This window comes from Notolepis coatsorum, assembly GCF_963971535.1.
Source record: "Notolepis coatsorum genome assembly, chromosome: 16".
Lineage (NCBI taxonomy): Eukaryota > Metazoa > Chordata > Actinopteri > Aulopiformes > Paralepididae > Notolepis > Notolepis coatsorum.
In genome coordinates this window covers 77,071,410-77,093,586 of record NC_140180.1, presented here as the reverse complement: position 1 = coordinate 77,093,586, position 22,177 = coordinate 77,071,410, and the positions used below count along the sequence as shown (strand labels likewise).

At 44.7% G+C, this 22,177-nt stretch overlaps 1 protein-coding gene across 1 annotated transcript; it reads left to right on the top strand.

Annotated features, from left to right (window-relative positions):
• Positions 1–2,266: 2,266 nt before the first annotated feature.
• Positions 2,267–22,170, top strand: lcp2b (lymphocyte cytosolic protein 2b; the record flags this gene model as incomplete). Its single annotated transcript, XM_084332096.1, has 14 exons — positions 2,267–2,275; positions 3,449–3,511; positions 3,640–3,686; positions 13,108–13,163; positions 13,805–13,839; positions 15,112–15,289; positions 16,506–16,588; positions 17,251–17,317; positions 17,497–17,589; positions 18,183–18,294; positions 18,710–18,857; positions 19,263–19,337; positions 20,765–20,911; positions 22,051–22,170. The coding sequence occupies 14 exons, from the start codon at positions 2,267–2,269 to the stop codon at positions 22,168–22,170; spliced, it is 1,233 nt and encodes a 410-aa protein (XP_084188222.1).
• Positions 22,171–22,177: the final 7 nt, after the last annotated feature.

Here is a 22,177-nt window from a genome sequence, read left to right as displayed (position 1 = left end):
TGAATATGCAAACAATTATTGGGTCAAACATTTAAATAAACATTCTTTATCTGAGTAACAATTGGTTGAGAACTTTGAGAATTATTTGTAATCTTTCCTCAGACTGATGTACTGAAACCTGTTGTTTTTTGGATGATCTCCTCAGACTGATGTACTGAAAGCTCTTGTTGACATCGGTGTGTGAACATACCTTAAACGGACTGCTTTACAACCACAAAGCCATGCCATAAATTCCTTTGCAATAATCCTTGAGATGAAGAACCATATTAAGTATTGTTTATGTCTTCAGATGAAATGTTTTCCAACCTAATTATCTAAAGATAGTCAAGTGGAGTATTGTGTTCATTCATAGTTAAATACAGTAGAGGTTGAGTACTTTATTATTTAAAGATGGTGAGTTAGTGTTGGGTTCACTCATAGTTAAAGACAGTATATGTTGAGTAGTTTATTATCTAAAGATGGTGAGTTAGTGTTGGGTTCACTCATAGTTAAAGACAGTAGAGGTTGAGTAGTTTATTATCTAAAGATGGTGAGTTAGTGTTGTGTTCATTCATAGTTAAAGACAGTAGAGGTTGAGTACTTTCAGGTGATATACTACATTGACACTCTTAAGTGATTTGGATTGATTTCACAATTGCAAATTGTGCTGCCCGGACCGAACATAACGTTATTTGTCAGATAGTTCCTATAGTTCATACAAAGTCCACAGTGGCAGTATTGTTTTTTCCCCATAAGGAGGCAAGCTTGGGGGGCGGGGGTGTAATCTACCACCAGGACCCCCCAGGGAGAGACCTGTATTCAGCCAGACAGGCCTGGAGGTCTGGGGGTGATGGATCAGCCCCTCTCCCTCTGCCCTCCTCTTTCACCTGGGTGTGAGATAGCAGACTGGGCCTGACTCATAGCTCATTCACAAACACACAAACGTGTAACAGCCTCGGACATCATTTTACAACCTAGGCATAATGTAAATTATTGCAAACATTTATACAACATATTTACAACATATCTATACAACTTCCCAAAGGTCAGTGAATACCACAACCACTACACCAGACGAAGCTCAACAAATCATGTTAAACCCAGATTCGGCTCAAACAAGGGACTAAATACGTTTCGCAATTATGCCACATCAATGTGGAACGCCCTACCTAAAGCTGTAAAGGAATGTGAATCCCTACCCACATTCAAAACTGCTCTTAAAGAGCACCTACGGGAGGCTGCAATTCGAAACTGGCCACCGTAAATGCCCAAAACCCCCACCACCTCCTAATAGACAGTCTCCTCCCCACCGCATGTATATAATCCCTCCCCGCTGTATGTATATCTCTCTCCCACCCTCCTAATGTACAGTCCCCTCCCCATCATATGTATATACTCTGTCAGGATCTAGGGGTAACAGTACTGTATATTTGAATACCGTTTATGTCACAAATGTATCAGTACTAAATACCTATATGTCCCTATGCCATAAATGTCATGTATGTTGTGTATGTCATAAATGTCTATATGAATTGAAAATGGGGGACCCTGATGGAAACAAGACTAACGTCTTTCTCAGGTCTGCATCCCCTTAACAATTGTGTGTATTGAGCCGTACTGTATTGTACCCATTCTGCAATCTGTTAAATAAAGTTTTCATTCATTCATTCATTCATTCATTCATTCATTCATTCATTCATTCATTCACAGTGCATAGTATGCAAAAGAGAGGAGTAACTGTGCACCACAATAAATGAGTACAACTCTCTCTCCTTTCTCCTTCTACGACACAGGCAATGTTGCAAGAAATAAGATAAGAAAACAAGATTGGTTTATTCAGATCTCACTGCATGTAATAAATACGCTTCCACCTCTTAGGAAGGCCCAGTTGATCCAAAGTTAAAGCTTGTGGTTTCCTCCCACACCAGAAGCATGCGGGTTGCATCAGGAAGGGCATCCGGTGCTCAGATTGTCGTCTGCTGCGACCCCTAATTGGAGCAGCCGAAAGAAGAAGTAGTCTTGTGTGGCCATGGAGACTTCCTCTTTTGACAGAATGTCACAGGAAAGGCAGGGAGTGAGAAGTTGAGACAGATAGCATCTACTATAAGTCAGATGTGTCGAGGAATGCAATGCATTTGTAAACGTACTGCGTCCATATAGGTTGCTGCCATCAGGTAAACCCTTCCTTTCCTGTTGGATGTGATACTGAAGGCAGAAGATGAGTTTTGCCAGTGGTCCTATGAAGATAGAAGTCATGGGATGGAGTGTCCATAGTCTAGCTGACTATATGAGGAGGGTGAGTGTGTGAGAATTATGGCTGAGTTTACACTAACATATTTCAATGTTGAACAATTGTTATAGTTAATGGCGTAATTAATTAATTAACTAATTTAATTAATCTTTCTGACTCTTCAAAAGAACAGTGAGCACTATGGAGGCGTCAAGTGTATGTTGTCATTCAAAGTAGCCTATTTCGATGAGTAAAACATGCTTCAGAGAAGAGTCAATCAAGTTTCTACCCATCTTACATCTCATGTCTGCCATGTTGTCATCTAACATTTGATTTTGTAGCCCTTTCCACAAATTATGACTCTTAGAAGTGGAAATCAGATAAAAAAATAAACACAAAATGTGATGTTAAGCTGTCCTTTGTGCCAATAGGTGGTGAGTGCTTATGCAAGATTTGCTTTGTTGTTGAAGGTGGTAGGTGATTGACAGGTGGGGGTTCTTTAATGTATGTGGGAGGTGTATCTTGGCCTGGGTTAGGTACAATTTCAGAAAGATTAACATATTTCCTTGTCAGTAGATAGTTATGTGATTATTACTAGTACTACTTACTTAATCACAGGGTAGGGGGAATAATCAAGTCACCCCCCCCCCCCCCAGTACTGTACTTTAGTAGAATGTTGAGGTATTTGTATTATTTCGATTTGAGGGGATACATTCACCCTACCACATTTCAAAGCAAACATCCTACTTTTTACTCGACAATATTTATCTATACCTTCAAGTACTAGTTACTTTTAACAAAAGGGTTTTGCATATAATACATTCAAATGTATACAAAGGTACAGTTAAAATGTTTTTTTCTTCTTTGTGCCAGCCAACGTAGAGGGGAAGCCTGGCCCACCAACCCTTTTAGCTAAAACTATAAATGTTATTGCATCAGAAATGGAATGTTTCTTTGTCCCAAAATCTACACGATACTCATGTATATTCAATATCAAGTAGTTTAGTACTTTTACTTATGTATAATGAAATGGAAGACTTTTACTTTTAGCAGAGTACTTTTCTATCTAGGGTATTTCCACTTTTGATGATAATCTGGGTACGTCCTCTGCCGGTACCAAAACTATATAACTACACAACCCTGCTATTCAATAGTTAATTACTTTGAAAATAGCAGGGTGAAAATTCATGTCCATCTGTGAGTTTATTTGCAGATTATGACGTTTCACATTATTTTCAGCTAAAGCTGTCAGGCTGTGACAAAGCAGTGATGAAGGCCAGCATCAATGGAGCACAGTTCTTGGTAAGTGTGTGTGCAAGCATATAGCCTACAGTGGGCTTCTTTCACTTATTTATTAATAATCTGTCTATTATTCATATTCTAATTTTCTTTCCATGTTCTCCGTTCATTTTCGTCTCTGCACCATCCAGCATATGACAGAGAGTGAGCTTCAAAAGTTCCCCATCCTTCATGTTCCGTGAGTGTGATTCAAATTATTGGTTTTACACAATAAGTCTATCGGTGTGTTGTGTGTGGGTAGGGGCAGGTATATATAATATTTTTTTCTTCTTCCTGTTCCTTTCGGCCATGGTATTTGGTGAATTATATGAATATGTACTGTTGGACTGTGGTAATTCCATGTACGAATAAATAAATGATGATGACAAACTGAAACCAAAAATATAGATTGAGGCCCAATCCCAATTATCTTCCCTTGGCCCTGCCCCTAGTTTTGGAGTGCCCTCAACTGGGTAGTGGCACTTCAGAACAGAGCTACAGCTTATTTGGTTTTTGCAGGGCCGAAACATAAGCACTTTATTTACAGGGTATTTTGTGATTACGTTAAATGTGTGCCTACAATAATATTTTTTTATTTGAACTGAAATGGTTTTGGGAACGGTGTGGGTCTGGAGAGAAAGGAGAGAAAAAGCCACACATTTTGTAATTTTTTCTCAATATCTCCGCAACACCTGTGAGTTACGAAACACCACCGGTTCTTTGAATTAAAAAGAAACCTAAAACCATAATTTATTTTCTTGATTTGGAGAAGTGGAAATAGTTGTAATAATCTTTGGAACGGAGTGCATCTGGAGAAAAGTGAGATAAAAAAAGAAGTGACATGTGACACGATTCAGCATATTTCCAGGGAAAGGTGTTATACCAAGTTCTGCAAAAAAACAAATGATATGTACCAAATGGACAATATATATATATAAATATATATATAAAATATCACTACATAAACCTAAGTCCTTTACATTCTTCCTTTTACTCGTTTGGAGGGCCAGTTGGAGGGCTATACATGACCACTGGGATACCCATGTACATGTCGAAATACTTCCCAAAGGTCAGTGAATTCCACGCCCACAACACCAGAGGGAGTTCCACAAATCATGTTCAACCCAGATTCGTCTCAAACAAGGGACTAAATACGGTTCGCAATTATGCAACAATAATGTGGAACGCCCTACCCAAAACAATGAGGAATGTGAATCCCTACCCTCCTTCAAAACCACTCTCAAAGAGCACCTACGGGTGGCTGCAATTAGAAACTGGCCCCCGTAAATGTCCAAATCCCCCCCCCCCCCCCCCCCCAATGTACAGTTTCTTCCCCTTCGGATGTATATATTTCTTATGATCTCTTTTTACTACACAGTTCTGTATATCTGTTTGTCGTGTGTCATAAATGTCATGATGAATTGAAAATGGGGGACCCCGATGTAAACAAGACGAAAGTCTTTTTCTGGTCTGCATCCTCTTAGCAGTTTGTTTTGTATTGAGCCGTACTGTATTGTACCCATTCTGCAATCTGTTAATAAAGTTTTCAATCAATCACTACTCCTCAACCCACAAAATAATTGGGACACGGCCATACCCTATGCAGCCATGTACAAAACAGAGTTCCAATTTGACATTTGGCAGATGACGCGTGACACACCATGAAAGGTCATCATGATTATGGGCATCAGAACACTGAGTAGAGTGCATACAGACTCTACAACTCTAGAAAAAGAAGGGAGTTGTAACCACAACTGAGAGAATGACAACTGGGGAGAGGAGAGAGAGAGAGAGAGAGAGGAGCGAGAGAGAGACAGCCCCCCACCCACCCAACCCCACCCCACCTACCCAACCTCCCCCAATGTACAGTTTTTACGTCAAATGTATATGGTGTAGTGACTACAGTATTGGTTCGTGTTCTCCTCTGACTGTGTTGTGTAGTGGGAGGGAACGAATGATCTGGCGCCGCGGCCAGAGGGGACATCTATTGCGGTTGCACTCGCTGTTATTCATTCATTACTGTGCTAGCGATTCATGTGCTCTTGTGTTCTTGTTTACTGACGTGGCTTTGTACATTAAACAAGCATTACGTTACCTCAGTTTATTCCTCTTTCCTCCGGCACTACACTGGTGACCCCGACGCAGATTTTTGTCACGGCGAATTGTGTACAATAATCAGCGAACGAACATTCTTTCAAAATGTCCGGACGAGGGAGACGTTCAGGCCATCGGCAGCCATCACCATCCCCCGTCAGGGAAGCGCATGGTGCGTGCGCGCCCACGCTCAGGCTACCTGAGTTCTGGGAGTCGACTCCGGCTGCATGGTTTGCTATTGTGGAGGCGAACTTCAACAAGAGCAACATGGATGACGACGACGACCGGTACAACCACACGGTGGCAGTGTTGGGCAGCTCCACCGCAGCTCGAGTGGTAGGTTTTTTGTCTGATCCCCCGGCGACAAACAAATATGAGCGCCTCAAGACCCTACTGCTAGATACTTTTGAACTGTCCGCTGCAGAGAGGGTGCGCCGCCTATTTGCTATGGCGGAATTGGGAGACGAGAGACCTTCTGCGCGCATGGAGAGGATGCTGAATTTGCTGGGGACCGAAGACCCCATGATCCTCTTTACGGAGCTGTTCATGCGCACGCTGCCGGCACAAGTGAGGATGGCACTGGCCAACACCGACATCGTGGCCCCCCGCGCCCTGGCCAGGGAGGCGGACCGTTTTGTTTTGGTCATGCCTCAGCGGTCCACTGACCTGCTCGCTCCCGCGACCGCCCTGCCACCGGACCATCGCAGGAGAGCGAGGGAGGACGCCAGACCTTCTGGCCAGCACGGTAACGCAGCGGGCCATTGTTTCTTCCATGCCACGTTTGGCGCCAAGGCCAGACGGTGCCGCTCGCCCTGCACCTTCGGACCTACGGGAAACGGCGGGGCCGGCGCTCAGTAGTGGCCCTGAGCGCTGGCGTCACCAACAGGCTGCTCTTCATCCGAGACACCGCCTCTGGTCGCAGTTTCCTTTGCGACACGGGTGCCCAGTGGAGCATCATTCCGGCAGAGAGGTCGGATGTGGCAAGGTAGGAGCGCGGTCCGCAGTTGGCGGGTATGGACGGCACGCCCATCCACTCTTACGGCACAAGGGCGGTGGACGTGTGCTTCAGAGGACAATGTTTTTCGTGGGATTTTGTCGTTGTGGCTGTCACATTCCCCCTCCACAACCTGCTAGTGGACGTGGGGAACAAGCGCCTGGTCAACTCACAGACTTTCGCTTCCTTTGCATGTACGCAGGGGGAGGCCGTTTACGGCGGGTGGTCCAATACACTCGCCGAAAGTGACCAGTACCTTCGGCTACTCGCTGAGTTCCCCGACCTGGGCAAGCCCACTTTTGCCGCGCCCACGGTGAAACACGGGGTGGAGCACCACATTGAGACCAGTGGGCCTCCCCTCTACGGCAGGGCCAGACGCCTCAACCAGGAGAAGCTGGCCGTCGCCAGGGCGGAGTTTGCGCACATGGAGCAGGTGGGCATCGTTCGGCGCTCAAACAGCCCCTGGGCGTCTCCCCTGCACATCGTCCCTAAGTCAGACTGTGGGTGGCGCCCATGTGGGGACTACGGCCGCCTCAACGGCACGTCCAAGCCTGACCGCTATCCGGTCCCGCATGTCCAGGACTTTGCGGTGAACCTGGCAGGCAATCGCTTCTTCTCAAAAGTGGACCTGGTACGGGGGTACCATCAGGTACCGGTGCACCCCGAGGACGTCCCCAAGACGGCCGTCGTCACGCCCTTTGGGCTTTTCGAGTTCCTGAGAATGCCGTTCGGCCTGAAGAACGCGGCGCAGACCTTCCAACGCCTCATGCACTCGGTGCTCCGGGACCTGCCATTCCTCTTCGTCTACTTGGACGACATCCTCGTAGCGAGCACCACAGAGGAGGAGCACCTGTTCCACCTCTGAACCCTGTTCTCATGGCTCAGCCAGCATGGGCTGATCGTCAACCCGGCGAAGTGTGAGTTCGGGCGGGGCGCCATCAACTTCCTCGGGCACCGGGTCTCCGCAGAGGGGGTGACCCCCCTCCCCTCGAAGGTGGAAGCGGTCGCCGCATTTCCGCGTCCCCGCACAGTCAGCGAGCTCAAGGGGTTCATCGGGATGGTGACCTTTTATTATCGCTTCCTCCGCCACATCGCTCACATCCTGCGGCCTCTGTACGACGCCCAGAAGGGCAAGACGCTGAAGCAGCCGGTGGACTGGATGGCGGAGCGGGTCAAGGCTTTTCAAGACACCAAGGAGGCCCTGGCCCGCGCGGCCATGTTGGCCCACCCCTCGCCCTCTCCGCCCACCGCTCTCACCACGGACGCCTCTGACTTTGCTGTGGGAGCGGTGTACGAGCAGTGGGTTGGGGACGAGGGGCGGCCTTCTTCAGCCGCCAGCTGTCGCCCAGGGAACAGAGGTACAGCACGTTCAACAGGGAGCTCCTCTGGCTGTGGCTTGCTGTCAGGCACTTCCATTTCTTGCTGGAGGGACGCAAGTTTACGGCCTACGTGGACCATAAGCCGCTCACGCACGCCATGTCCAAGGCGGCAGAGCCGTGGTCCGACCGCCAGCAGCGCCAGCTCGCCTACGTGTCTGAGTTCACCACGGACATCCAGCACGTTGCTGGGAAGTCCAACCAGGTGGCAGATTGTCTCTCCAGGGCGGTGGTCGGTGCGGTGCAGCTGGGTTTGGACTACGTCAGCATGGCTGCGGACCAGGCCGCCGATCCTGCCGTCCAAGCGCTCAAGTCGTCGGACACTGGACTGCGCCTGGAGGAGGTAGTGTTCGGTGACGCGGGGGTTACGTTCTTGTGCGACGTCTCCATGGGTCAGCCGCGGCCGGTAGTCCCTGCCAACTGGAGACGCCCTGCCTTCGAGGCCATTCACGGCTTGTCTCACCCTGGCAGGAAGCCGTCCTCGCGACTGGTGTCAGAGAAGTTTGTGTGGCAAGGGCTCAAGAGGGATGTGAGAGCCTAGGTCGACACGTGCACCGCCTGCCAGCGCGCCAAGGTGCATCGGCACATCAAGGCCCCCCTGGAACAGTTCTCCGTGCCCGAGCGGAGGTTCGACCATGTCAACGTGGACCTGGTAGGACCGCTGCCCCCCTCGCACGGATACAACTACCATTTCACCATGGTGGACAGGATGACTCACTGGCCGGAGGCGGTCCCGCTCTCCTCAACGACGGCTCCCGACCTGGCCCGGGCGTTCATCGCGGTGTGGGTCTCCCACTACGGCACCCCGGCTGATCTCTCCTCTGACCGTGGCTCACAGTTCACTTCGGAACTGTGGGCGGCGGTGGCGGAGAGTCTGGGGGTCAAGCTCCACCGTACGACCGCCTACCATCCGCAGGCAAATGGGCTCTGCAAGCATTTTCATCGCTCCATGAAGGCCGCCCTTCGAGCCAGCCTCACGGACGGCGACTGGCTGGACAAGCTCCCGTGGGTCATGCTGGGGCTCAGGACGGCCGAGCTGGTTTTTGGACAGCCGCTACGGGTCCCCGGTGACTTTATTCCCAGGTCGACAGAGCCCTGGTCTGCCGCTGCTCAGCGTGCCTCGCTGCTGGACAGCGCCAGGTCTTTCGTCCCGGTCCCGACTATGCAGCATGGGGTCCCTACGTCGAGGCTGCCCCCGGAGCTGCACTCGGCGAGGTTCGTGTTCATCCATCACGATGGCCACAGGACTCCGCTACGTCCTCCTTACGACGGACCCTTCCGCGTCATCGAGGCCAGGGCCAAGAACTTTGTGGTCGACGTGGGGGGTAGGCCTGAGTGTGTGTCCGTGGATCGCCTCAAGCCGGCACACTTGGACCTTGAACTGCCCCTGGACTTGGCCCTCAGACCCCCCGCCGCTCGTGAGCGTCTGGTCACTGACCCCCATCCTGCTCGGCAGGAGGATGTGACGGACGCTGTCACACCCCCTCCCGCACCTCCTGACTTTACCTACAGTCGTAGGGGCCGGGCCATACGCCCTCCTCACCGTGAGGATTTCATATATTGAGGTGAACACTGGGGGGGCTGGTGTAGTGACTACAGTATTGGTTCATGTTCTCCTCTGACTGTGTTGTGTAGTGGGAGGGAACGAATGATCTGGCGCCGCGGCCAGAGCGGACATCTATTGCCAGGGCCGCCTGGGAGAAATGTGAGGCCCTGTGCGAGATTTAAACGCGAGGCCCCCCCCCCCCCCCCCAAAAGGTTAAAAAAAATTAAAATATATATATATAATTTTTTTTCTTCTTCATACAGTCAACATATTCTTAAATAATAGCGCTGCCCGAGGCTGGGCATGATACAGTCAACATATAGCAAGAGAGAGAGCGAGAGAGAGCTCCCGTTCTACAGTCAATATACAGTGTACAGAGAGAGAGAGAGAGAGAGAGAGAGAGAGAGAGAGAGAGAGAGAGACACATTGGAAAGAAATTGAAATGCTATTTGGCCCTAAACAGAGAGTACACAGTGGCAGAATACCTGAGCACTGTGACTGAAGATCCTTGACTAGGTACAGACTCAGCGAGCACAGCCTAGCCATCGAGAAAGGCCGCCATAGGCAGACTGTGTGTGTTAGAAAGAGAGAGAGAGAGAGAGAGAGAGAGAGAGAGAGCATGTGTGTTTGTCGTGTGTGTGTGTGTGTGTTAGAGAGAGAGCATGTATGAGAGAGATAAGCAAAGATATTCAACTTTTAATGGAAGAACAAAACAGAAGGAAAAGATAACTTCACAAAGGCAACATGAATATACATAGATCCAAAAGGACAAATATCAACACTTAAATCCAAAGAGAAGAGGGTCTATACCAGAGAAAACAAAGCAGCAAGGAGCCAATGGCCGACATCAGCTAAATAGGCTAGCCAGGTACTGACACCAGGCCACACACAGCTTTGGCCAACGGCCCAACGCTACCCAAGCTACACAAACGACCAAGACAATTCACACACAGCACATGTCGTATCTCCAAATGTTGTGAAGTAACATATGTTTTGCCTGGAAAAAAACATCGTTATTAACAAAACATTCGGGAGGGGAAGGAAGGAAGAGTGGGGTAATGTCATTACATTTTCATTCATCTTACCTGCACCAAGGAACGCAGGGCGAAAGGCCGCAACACAGGTCTCCACGTTGACGAAAGGCCTCTCGCTGGCGGGACAAAAAGAAGCTATGGCCGGAGCCTTGTCATGGTGCAGGCCCGACTACATCTTCTGTCAAAGATGATGTCGTAGTCAGAGTGCCAGTACCCCCTGCTATTCTCACGGCTAATGTCAATGGTCGTAGCACAAGCTAACAGCTAACTCTAGGCTAACTGATAGCATCAAACTAACGTGCGCAGCCGGCAGCTAACGTCGTAGCTAAACAGCTAACTGGCTAACAGTTAGCTCAACCCGGCTATCGCTAACCATTAGCTAACGCAGAAGCAAGCTATGCGGCTACCACTGAAAAACTGTACAACATGAGAAAAGCAATACAGGTGCTGACACCAGGCCACACACCGTTAGCTACTAGTACTACAACAGCTAGTCGGCCAGTTTGGCTCCAGAGAGAGAGAGAGAGAGAGAGAGATCCACGGCGGGAATAGAATAGTGCATTAAAAACTCACCAAACGTCCAAGAGGATGGAGACAACCGCGTGGAGTTGACGAAGTTCATCTGCCGAACGACCATCCTCTTCATCTTGGCTGCACGCGCTGTCTCTAGGTTAGCTAACGCTAGCTAGCTACTAGCCGACATCATCATGGCTATATCCCGACTGAACCACACTTAATATTATAACGTAGCTAAAGCTAACTAGCTGTCCCTGTCTTTAGCCGGGATGGTTAGCCTGACTGAACTGTCTAACATGCAACAACTTTCATCTTCAGTCCATCTGCCGAACAATGTCCTCTTCATTTTGGCTGGCATAAGCTCCAATGCTGCACGCGCGAAATAGTCAGACGCTAGTGATGGGTCGGTCATGAGCGACGCGTTCATAAGAGCCGATTCATTGCCGTGAGCGTGAGTCGAATCGCTCACGTCTGGCAATGAGTCGGTTCACGCCCCTCCCCCCCCCCCCGGCACGCACACAGACACACACAATGAACTCAACAGATGCTCCTGGCTGTAACCTCTCCCCTCATTGAAACCAATTCTGCTGCCTGCAGAGCCTCAGAGCCAGGAACGTGTCTAATGTGAAATATATAAGCATATAAGCAAAACTAGATTTTAGGTCTGTGATGAAAAAGGGCCTCGCGGGAAGGGGGGCCTCGCAAAAAAAACAAAAAAAAAACAATAATAATAATAATAATAAATAAAGAATTTTTCTTTTTAATTTTTTTTTGTGCAAGGCCCCCCTTCCCGCAAGGCCCTGTGCGACCGCACTGCTCGCACACCCCCTGAGGCGGCCCTGTCTATTGCGGTTGCACTCGCTGTTATTCATTCATTACTGTGCTAGCGATTCATGTGCTCTTGTGTTCTTGTTTACTGACGTGGCTTTGTACATTAAACAAGCATTACGTTACCTCCGTTTATTCCTCTTTCCTCCGGCACTACAATACTCTCTTTTCTGGACTCTTTTTGTATCACAAACAGTACTGTATTTGCAAATCTGGTATGTCATAAATGTATAGATGTAGCAGTACTGTCTATCTGTATGTCATGTATGTCATATATGTACTGATGAATTGAAAATGGGGGACCCTGATGTAAACTAGACGAAAGTCTTTCTCTGGTCTGCATCCCCTTAACAATTGTGTGTATTGAGCTGTACTGTACTGTACGGTACCCATTCTGCAATCTGTTAATAAAGTTTTCAATCAATCAATCAATCAAGAGAGAGAGAGAGAGAGAGAGAGAGAGAGAGAGAGAGAGAGAGAGAGAGAGAGAGAGAGAGAGAGAGAGAGAGAGAGAGAGAGAGAGAGACGGATAGAGAATAAAGTAATACGAGACAAAAATAAATAAAATACAAATATTTTTCATATATCTACTATGGTACTTTTGTTTACTTTAATGTTACATGTGTACTATATGTGAAAATGTACATCATAATTTCATAAATATTATGTTAAAATATAATAATAATAATGCACCTTTCATAAAAGAATTGCAGCCCAAAGAGATTTAGCTTACTTTTTTTTAGCTTACTTTTGCACAGGTGAGCTAGCCTCCCAAATGTCCACAGGTAAAGTGTTCCATAGCTTTGGTGCATAATTAGCAAATGCAGACTTTATTTTATGTTGCTGGGAACCGTCAATATACCAGCAGTAGATGATCGTAGTGTTCTTGGGGCACATACTGTAGTTGACAGTTTGATCCTGTTCCATATATAAGAATATAGCTTAACTTAAAATGTTTTGAAATTCTGTATAGCCTAACTTCCCTAATGATACAAGCATCCTATATGTTCAACATATATCTACATATTACTATAGTATAGAGCTTACAGTATTTGTGAATTATCTTCAATGATATTATCATAATTTATATTTGATATTTTCTTTATTTCCTTTTTTTCTATGCTTTGGCAACACAAAGAAAGTGAGATTGGAAAGGGAAAGAGAGTAATTATGAACACATCACACCTTTCCCAACTTCTAAATAGGCCTATTTCACTTTTGCATCTTTATAGAGTCATCATCAAGATCCAGAGAGAGATCAACAGAGGTGGAGAGAAGAGTGGTGTTGGTCAGAGGTAAAAGTGCCCTCCGTGGACCATATTCACACAGCGGCCATTTTGCTCTTATGTCATGAGGTTGGGATTTCTTTTTCCACCCTGTTCCCAACCTGAGCATGACACTAATGCCCGCCATGTGAATATGGTCACTCAACAGTCAGTGAGGAGAATCGTTATGCCAGGGCAGATGTTGACCTATATTATTTTCATGTTCTTCATGTTCTCCTGCACAGATCAAAAGCACAACAGTTTCCAAAACAAGGTGAGGCAAACTTAGCTGGCGTATAACCTAGAGGCGGGAATTATCCCACAATACAATATTATCACAATGCTAGTCACAATATTGTAATATCGCAATATATTGCAATTTATTAACCTTTTTTCAACTGCTAATTATGTCTTTGTCAAACTTTGTAAACATCTGCAATAAGATAAAATGTTCATTCTGTTCACCTCAATCATTCTTATTGGAGCAAAATGGGATTGTCAAGCAAAATTATTATTATATATTTTTTTTAATATGGCATCACTGTATCGATATAATATCAGCATGCAACATATTGTGATATATTGCTGTATCGACCCCCCACCCCACCCCTAGTATAACTGTACCACTGACAGCATTTCTCCCCATTTCTGTCCCTACCTGTAGATTTCACACAGGAGGGAGATGCTTGTGACTCATCCGTAAGTCATAGTGACTATACTCTACAACTCACTTTCCATTACAACATTTATAACATTGCTATTACAACACAGTTTAAATTGTTTTATTGCCTATATTGTAACATACAGTATATTATAACCGATGGGGCATACAGACCCTCATCTGTACCTTGTATTTTTCTCATATTTTTATATTCCGTTAATTATATTGTTTACACTGTTTATATTCTCATATATTTTTATATTCAGATTATATTTTATTGCCTATATTTATGTCTTTCTTCTATTACCCTGCCCATACTTGTACCTCCCCTCACCCAATGCGGCTATGACACCCAAATTTCCCCAAGGGGGATCAATAAAGGAATATCTTATCTTATCAATACAAATTATGACAGGAACACCGATATAAGATACTCTCTTCAAGTGAGTAAATATTTGGTGCCGGCAAACATTTGACGCCAAAAAAAAGAAAGAAAGAAATTCAATAAATTGCGTGCTTATTTGTTGATGATCCGTTTTGATTTATGGTATATTTTTTGTCTAATTTTGAATCTTTCATGTCTTGTGTGAAGCTCCTTGTAAACTACAGTTTGATAAATAAATATGAATATAATTATATAATATTTAAGTTACAGTATATATGATAAACATTAAGGCGTGTTATAGTTGAAGGCTCATGATATTAATGTTATTTGAATATATTTAAACTTGGCCCATTTCATGAAGATTTTGTTGGGGCGAGGGGGGCCCACAACATGTTGATCTGCAGAACCACTGCATTCAGGTGATCATTAAGTTATAGAAAAGGAGTTGGACCATATAAGTGTATAGGCTATTCTTCCTACTCTTTTTTGGACATTATTGAATTTGAATAAAATGTAATTAAATCTTTATTTAGAATGTGAAAAATAAAAACACATACAAATGTTTACAAATAAAATAATAAAAAGCAACATAGTTAAAAATAAATAAACAATATTGACCTAACATGTCCGAAAAGGAATAGGAAGAGGTATACACATTTATATTTTTGCTGTATGTTTAGTGCTCATTTTATTGGTTATTCTTGTTTTGTTCTCTTACTTATTATTTGTTAGGTGTTCAAAAATAAAAATCTGTTCAAATTTGATTTGAAAGCACCAGTATATACATTATTATCATTATATGGTGATTGTTTGTTGCCATTGTTCATATTATCTGTTGTTGACTCTGGGACATGTTTTATTATCCAATGTTATCTGTCTGGGTTGTTCTGCTCAGGACTGTGAACGTGATAATGTCTATGAGGAGGCAGACGATGATGGGAAGGACAACTATATCTGTGCCCTGTTGCAGCAGCCTGAAGCTGGGCAAGGAGAGAGTGATGAGGGCAGCGACAATGACTATGAGCAACCTCCCTCCACAGGCACAGAGAACCTCCCCAGAGCCCTCACCCAGACCAATCCCCTGGGGAACAGAACTTATATAGGTACCAGAATATAGCGGTTACATACTGTACTGTAGGTACAATATAATAACAGTGGTATAGATACCAGAATACAACAGCACTGTAGGTACAATATAATAACAGTGGTATATAGGTACCAGAATACAATAACAGTGGTTATATACTGTACTGTTGGTACAATATAATAACAGTGGTTATATAGGTACCAGAATATAACAACAGTGGTTATATAGGTACCAGAATATAACAACAGTGGTTATATAGGTACAAGAATATAATAATGATGCTTCATGAAGAATAACAAGTACAAAAAGTGTCATAGCCAATCATCAAACCACTTATCATGTTAAAGGGAAATTCCATCGCATTAAACAAATGTACCACATTGAGACACAACTGATTAATTATCTCTATGTGGCCAAAGCGATCTCTGCTCAGAAACATCAGCAGTGAAAGATGCTCATTTGGTAGGTGAGTTGAATGTCATAATGACACATAACTGAATTGAGAAGAACTATGATGAGCGGGTCATTTGAATTTCCCTGATACCTTGATCGTGTCTCTCTCTCTCTCTCTCTCGATCAGTTTCCCACTCTTTCCCGCCAGGTAATGGAGAAACCACAAGTAAACGCACAGCCCTCCCCTCCTTGTGTGTATTTGATAGGAGTGGCAACCTTTGACTGGCAATGAACGATGCCTGCCCCTTTTCCACCTCAGTGCAGTCCTTTGTAAAGCAGGAAGCTGGAGTATGCACAGTAGTTTAGGGTTTTATCTCCCACCTGATGATATGTACAGAGCTGGCCCTGAGCTAATTTTACTCTGTAGTAAAGCAACCTTTCTACAAATACAAGAGAGACCCAGAGTGGAATGACCCTTTAACTAAACCCCACAAACGGATCCATTGAGACTGCAATCTAAAGGTTAAATGCATGCTGTTGTTATCTTGGTGCCAGGTGAATTAGATGTGTGATGACATTACCTGGCACCAAATCAGCCAATAGTAGATTGCAATAGCATGCATTTAACCATGAGATGGCAGTCTCTCAATGGATTTATTTGTGGGGTTTAGTTACACAGTAATATACACGTGCCTGAGCTACGAGGGGCAAAGTGGCTAACCATGAGTGAGTGAGTGACTGAATGAGTGACATTGCTAGGTTGTGACTGTGAGGTGCTTCATGTAATAACATGGCATATTCATTATGATTCATTTTCTTGTGTGTGTGTGTGTGTGTAGGTTGTGCTCCTCCCCCTGCTGGATGGGCCCCTCGGCTTCCCCAGCGGCCTGGTAGTCAGTCATCAGCCCCCACACTTCGCAAAGTGAGTCTTCATACTATATTCTCTCTCCTGTCTTTTTTCCTTCCTATAGTTTACTACATCTTTTGTAGGAACACACCAACATTATGGGAAATTAGCTTACGGTCTTCTCCAGTGGTGCAGTTGTGGTCACACGCGGTTACACGCAGTGTTACCAGATCACATGTGCGTGCGTGTGTGTGTGTGTATAAATCAGTTCTGTGCGCATGCACGTGGCGTGTTACCAGTTCCCATATTACGACTGCACCACTGGTCTTCTCCAGAGTGAGTTGAGTTGAGTCAAATGATATTGGCAGCAGCCTGAATGGCCTCCGCCATCGGTGTGTGAATGGGTGAATGTGAGGCATAAGTTATAAAGCGCTTTGGATAAAAGTGCTATAAGCAGTCCATTTATCTTATTTGCCATAAAATGTGTACTGCTTAGAACACTGCGAGTCTACGTTACTTGATTATTGAAAATGTTCGACAGCTACTTTACTGTGTAGAAACTTGCGAGGGAAAACAATCTTCACACAGATGGTTAAATTTTTTATTTTTAATCTAACCAAATACCCAACCTCTCTTCTTATTTTTACAATTTAACTGATTGGTAATATTTTTATTATAATTGAATATGAGATATATAATATATACATTTTTCACCACTTCCACTCCTGTCCTGGCAGGTCGCTCATCCTCCTCCACCCAGACGTGACTCCTCCCCTCGGAGACCACTTAAAGCAGCAGTCCAACGTACGTTTGAGTGATAACCCCACAATCAGCAAGCTTAGTGATAATGAAGCGGAATATTTTGATATACTGAATATTTTGACTGCTTATTTATCAAATGGCTGATTGACAAAAGTATGCAATAAGGTCTAAATCAATAATTACGAGTGGAATTGAATGTAAAAATGCTGCCTCTCTCTCAGCCCCGGCCATGTATGGTCCAGCCCTGCCCCATATTGACAGGTGGAGCAAGCCTGGCCAATCTGCCCTAGCCAGGAACAACTCTCCAAAGAAAAGTATGTAGGTATTACATCATTACTGTCAAACGCATGTCAACATCATAGCTCCAAAAGGCTTAAAGCTGCAGTAGGCAACTTTGGAGAAATTAGCAGGAGTGAATTTACCTACCCAGCAGAAATAGAGCAAGCTCTGCATCGCCCATACACGTGCAACACAAGGTTTTCCACAGACTCCCAGAGGCACCAGCAGCTTTAAGCTCTTGCAGCTTTAAAGAAAGACAATCAGATAAGATATGATAAGATATTCCTTTATTGATCAAGATGTTCACTTTGATGACCATACATTTCTTTTTATTCTACAATGGGTTTTAAATCGGTTTCATGTGCCCTAGGATCATGAAACACTCTTGAACCTTAAAAGACCTTTCAAGTAATGGTGTATGACGATGGCTAACATCGGGACTCCTGATGTGTCATGAGACAGCAGCCGTATTGATTATGCAGGTTATATTCAGGACAATAGGTTGGATTGTAAAACTGCAACTGCCTGTGTGATTCTGAAACTTCTACAGTTTTGCATTGCAATAGCTGTTTCAAACCAAACACAATATTTTCCATCATCCTATGGTGCACTTACCCACCATGTCCAGGAGAGGGCAGTCCTTTCATCTCTGTTCAAAATATTTCTGGCTCTGCTCCCTCACCCAACAACAACACAGTCCCTCAAGTGAAGGGCCCCAAGCCACCTGACCAGTCAAACAGGTAAGATAACCTCAATACACCCCCATTCCCAAACACACACACACAGATTGTTATTTTTTAATTACTGAGGAGGGCGGTATAACAGTACCTGATAGGTACTGGTAACAGTACCATCTTCCTGGACTTTTACTTTTAAACCAACATTGTACAATTTTACTTTACTGTACACTTACTGTATATTTTATATTAGAATGTATATACATAACATAGGAAATGTATATCCCGGACCGTATTTTATTCTTAGGCTTATTTCTATTCTTATTTGTGACTTTTATTTTGTCTACCTAAATGTGTACTGTTTACTGTGAGCGATTTGTAGTGCCAAATTTCCCTCGGGATGAATAAAGTATTTCTATTCTATTCTATAAAAGTGGGGACACCCTAATGACGTGCCGTCTTCTTTTCGTCCTCACAGAGCTGGTCAATTCATTCCAACCCCTCCACGACCTCCAACACGATCTCAACCACCACCACTTCAACCACCACCTCCACCACCACTTCAACCACGACCTCCACTGTCTCAAGCCTCTAAGACTCACAATACACAGTCAGAGCAAACAAAGGTAAACCGTGTTAAAATGTCATTCACATCGCCCTTCACTGAGCACATAAGACAATAGGCTGATGGATTGTGGTTAACTTTTCTTGAATAAAAACAATTTGTGTCCTTGGAGGGAGGCAGACAGCAGATGGTGCTGTCTCACCGGTGAATACAGCCAGTGAAAACTGAATGACATACCCATCCATGTTGAGAATTCAACACCCGCCACTGACTTTTTAATTTTTTTTTTTATTATTAAGTAATTATTATTACTACTACTATTATGTCTTTGCTAAAGCAAAATATCCCTAAACATTCCTGTCACTACAACAGCAAAATTAGCTCAAACTGAGAATTCCCTGTTCCTTACTACCGGTATGAGTTTGTTCCATCGTGGTGAACCATGTTCTATTCCATTGTGGTCCAGGCTCTGGATCAAAGGTGGTACGCTGGACAAGCAACCAGGAGCGAGGCCGAAGCTGCTCTCAGAGAGGTCAACAAGGTCAGTCAGGCGTCTTGACTCTCATATCGTCCCATTTCATCTGTCAAGAGTAGTAAACGAACACATGAGAATTCACATTTTGTATTAAATGTCACAGCATTTAAGCATTTGTGTGACATATAAAAGGCAAACACATGACCTTGATATGCCAACTTAATTTCATTGCACACCTTTCAACTCGTGAGCCTCATTTACAGCGACGACAAGCTTACAAAACAAAGACACAGTAATCAGTATTCATACATATAGGCAAAACAAATAAGAATAAACCATACAAATCTACTAAGTTACAAGCTGACACAGTGGTCAGAGATCATATTTTTAAATGCAGCAAGAACATCCCACTTCAGTCAGTTGGAGGGCATTCCAGGTGTTGGAAGCATCAAAGGAAAAAGCAGTTTTTCCTAGTTCAGAGCAAACTCGAGGAACCAACCATTTGAACATGTAAAATAGGTTCCAAGATTCCATTCTAACAGTGTTGTGATAATGGTAAATGGCTGCATTTATCCAAAGCGCTTTACAATTTGTTCCTCACATTTTACCCATTCACCATTTGTGGGACCCTCTCGAAAACGAGATACTGTATCTCAATGTGGTTTTCCCAATAAAAGAATTTCAATATTTCAATATATGCAAGGTGCCAACCGGCTCAGCAATTAGGGGTTAAGGGTCTTGCTCAAGGACACTTCTACACACTAGACGGGAGGAGCGGGAATGGAACCGGGAACCTCCGGATTACCAGACGACTGCTCTACCTACCGAGCCACTGTCACCCCGTGATTTAAGGGGGAAAGCTTACTACCAATAAGGGCTTTAAAAATACCAATGATGGTTGCACATTTCAAGCAGAGAAGGCCATCCAACCTTTTCATGAAGGACACAGTGGTGGGTATAATACCTGTCACCAGTAATACATCTGAGGGCAGAATGATAGACCGAGTCCAGAGGTTTAAGAGTGGTTTTAGAGCATGCCTATAAATCACATCACCATAGTCCAAAATCTATGAGAAAACAGATTCAACAATCCTCTTTCTACTAATCACAGGAAAGTTGAATATATTTCTGTACAGGAAGTAGGGCTGGGTCATTAATCAAGTTTCAATTTCTATTGCCATTTTGCATTGCCATGATCATAAAAACAGGATAATTGAGATAAAACAATTATTGTGCCACATACCACGTTGCTCTCATTTTGTCTTGTGTTGTAAATGCAGTGCACCCTTCCTTCACAGCAGTGCGCCCCCCCCAAATCAAATGAGTAATCTAATTAATAGTAATCTATTATAAAATGTAATAACCGTGAGTTCAATATCAATCAAAATAATCGTGATTATGATTTTTGCCATAATCAAGCAGCCCTAAAAGGAATTTATCTTTGAACTGTGTGGAAAAACGGTGTGTGTATCTGTCTGTCTAATGTGTCTCAGGATGGGGCATTTTTGGTCAGGGACAGCTCCACAGGTTCATCTGAACAGCCTTACACCCTGATGGTGCTGAACCAAGGAAAGGTGTATAACATCCATGTCCGTAACCACGGCAACTGCTACTTCCTGGGCACTGGCCACAATAATGAGGTAAACGGAAGGATCAATCATCAAGATGCCTTCAACCATATTAACTCAGACTGTCCGAGACTCTCCCTCACTCTCCACCTTTAAATCCCGACTCAAAACCTGCCTGTTCTCCCAAGCATACAACCTTCCCTACCCATAACCACCCTCCTCCAACCTACCACCTCCCTTTCCCCTTCCCTACTTTCTTTCCCTCTCCTGCCCCCCCCTCCCCTCAGTTTCCTTACTTCCCTGACTGTTCCCCTACTGGACTCTGTATCTGTTTCTTGTCACCCGTGGTCGTATGTCCTGCGCATTCATACTGTTGCTTATTCCCTGTGGTTCTTTATTTCTCTGTTCATTTGTTTTGCTCATTGTCAGCGTCTTTGGGTTTTTGAAAAGCGCTTTATAAATAAAATGTATTATTATTATTAAGATTAAAAAATATATATATGTGGGCGGCTAGGTGGTGCAGTGGGCAAGGCGCTCACCACCAATGCAGGAGACGCTGGGTTCGAGCCCAGCTCTCCGCATTGCTATCAGCTTGGCTGGTCGTTCATACTAATACAATTGGCAGTATTAGGGGGTGGGAAGCTAATGGGTGGGGATCGGACGTTGTGGACAGCGACTCCTACAGGTCGGTTGGTGTGCCTGCGCAGCAGAATCAGGAAGCGACGGGGGCGGCGTGCCCTCCAAACGCAGACCCCCGACGCTGAGAGATCGCGCTGTGCAGGTGAAAAGATGCGACTGCTGCTTCCTCGAGTACCGGAGGGGACACGTGATGTAAGGCTTAGTCCACATTGCAGCCGGCTTGTGGGAGGCATGGCCTAACAGCGTTCGAGACAGGGGAGGGTAGAATTGGACGATACGAAATTGGGATGGGAGAAAAATAGAAAATGGGAGAAAAAGTAGATAAAAAAAAAAATGTATATATGTCGGAATATTAAACAACATGATTTCTATAAACGTAGAGAGCGAATCTAATTTTGACGACAGTTATGAGTGAACCGTAGGAAGAACAGAGATGCACAGTTCACATCTACTGCCATGCCTCAGGGGTTGTACATACGGTCCACGGATAAAGCCATTTCACATTGACTTGTTCAATGATGCGTCCATTAAGTCACTAACGGTCATTTTTGTTGTGTGGTGCTGTGTTTTAGAGTTTCCCCAGGGTAAAGGAGATGATCGTGCATCACACACAGACTCCGTTACTGCTCCTTGATGCCACAAGCTTTGGAGCACAAAGCCAATGCTGTCTGTTGCACCCGGCAGGACTCTGAGGCAGAC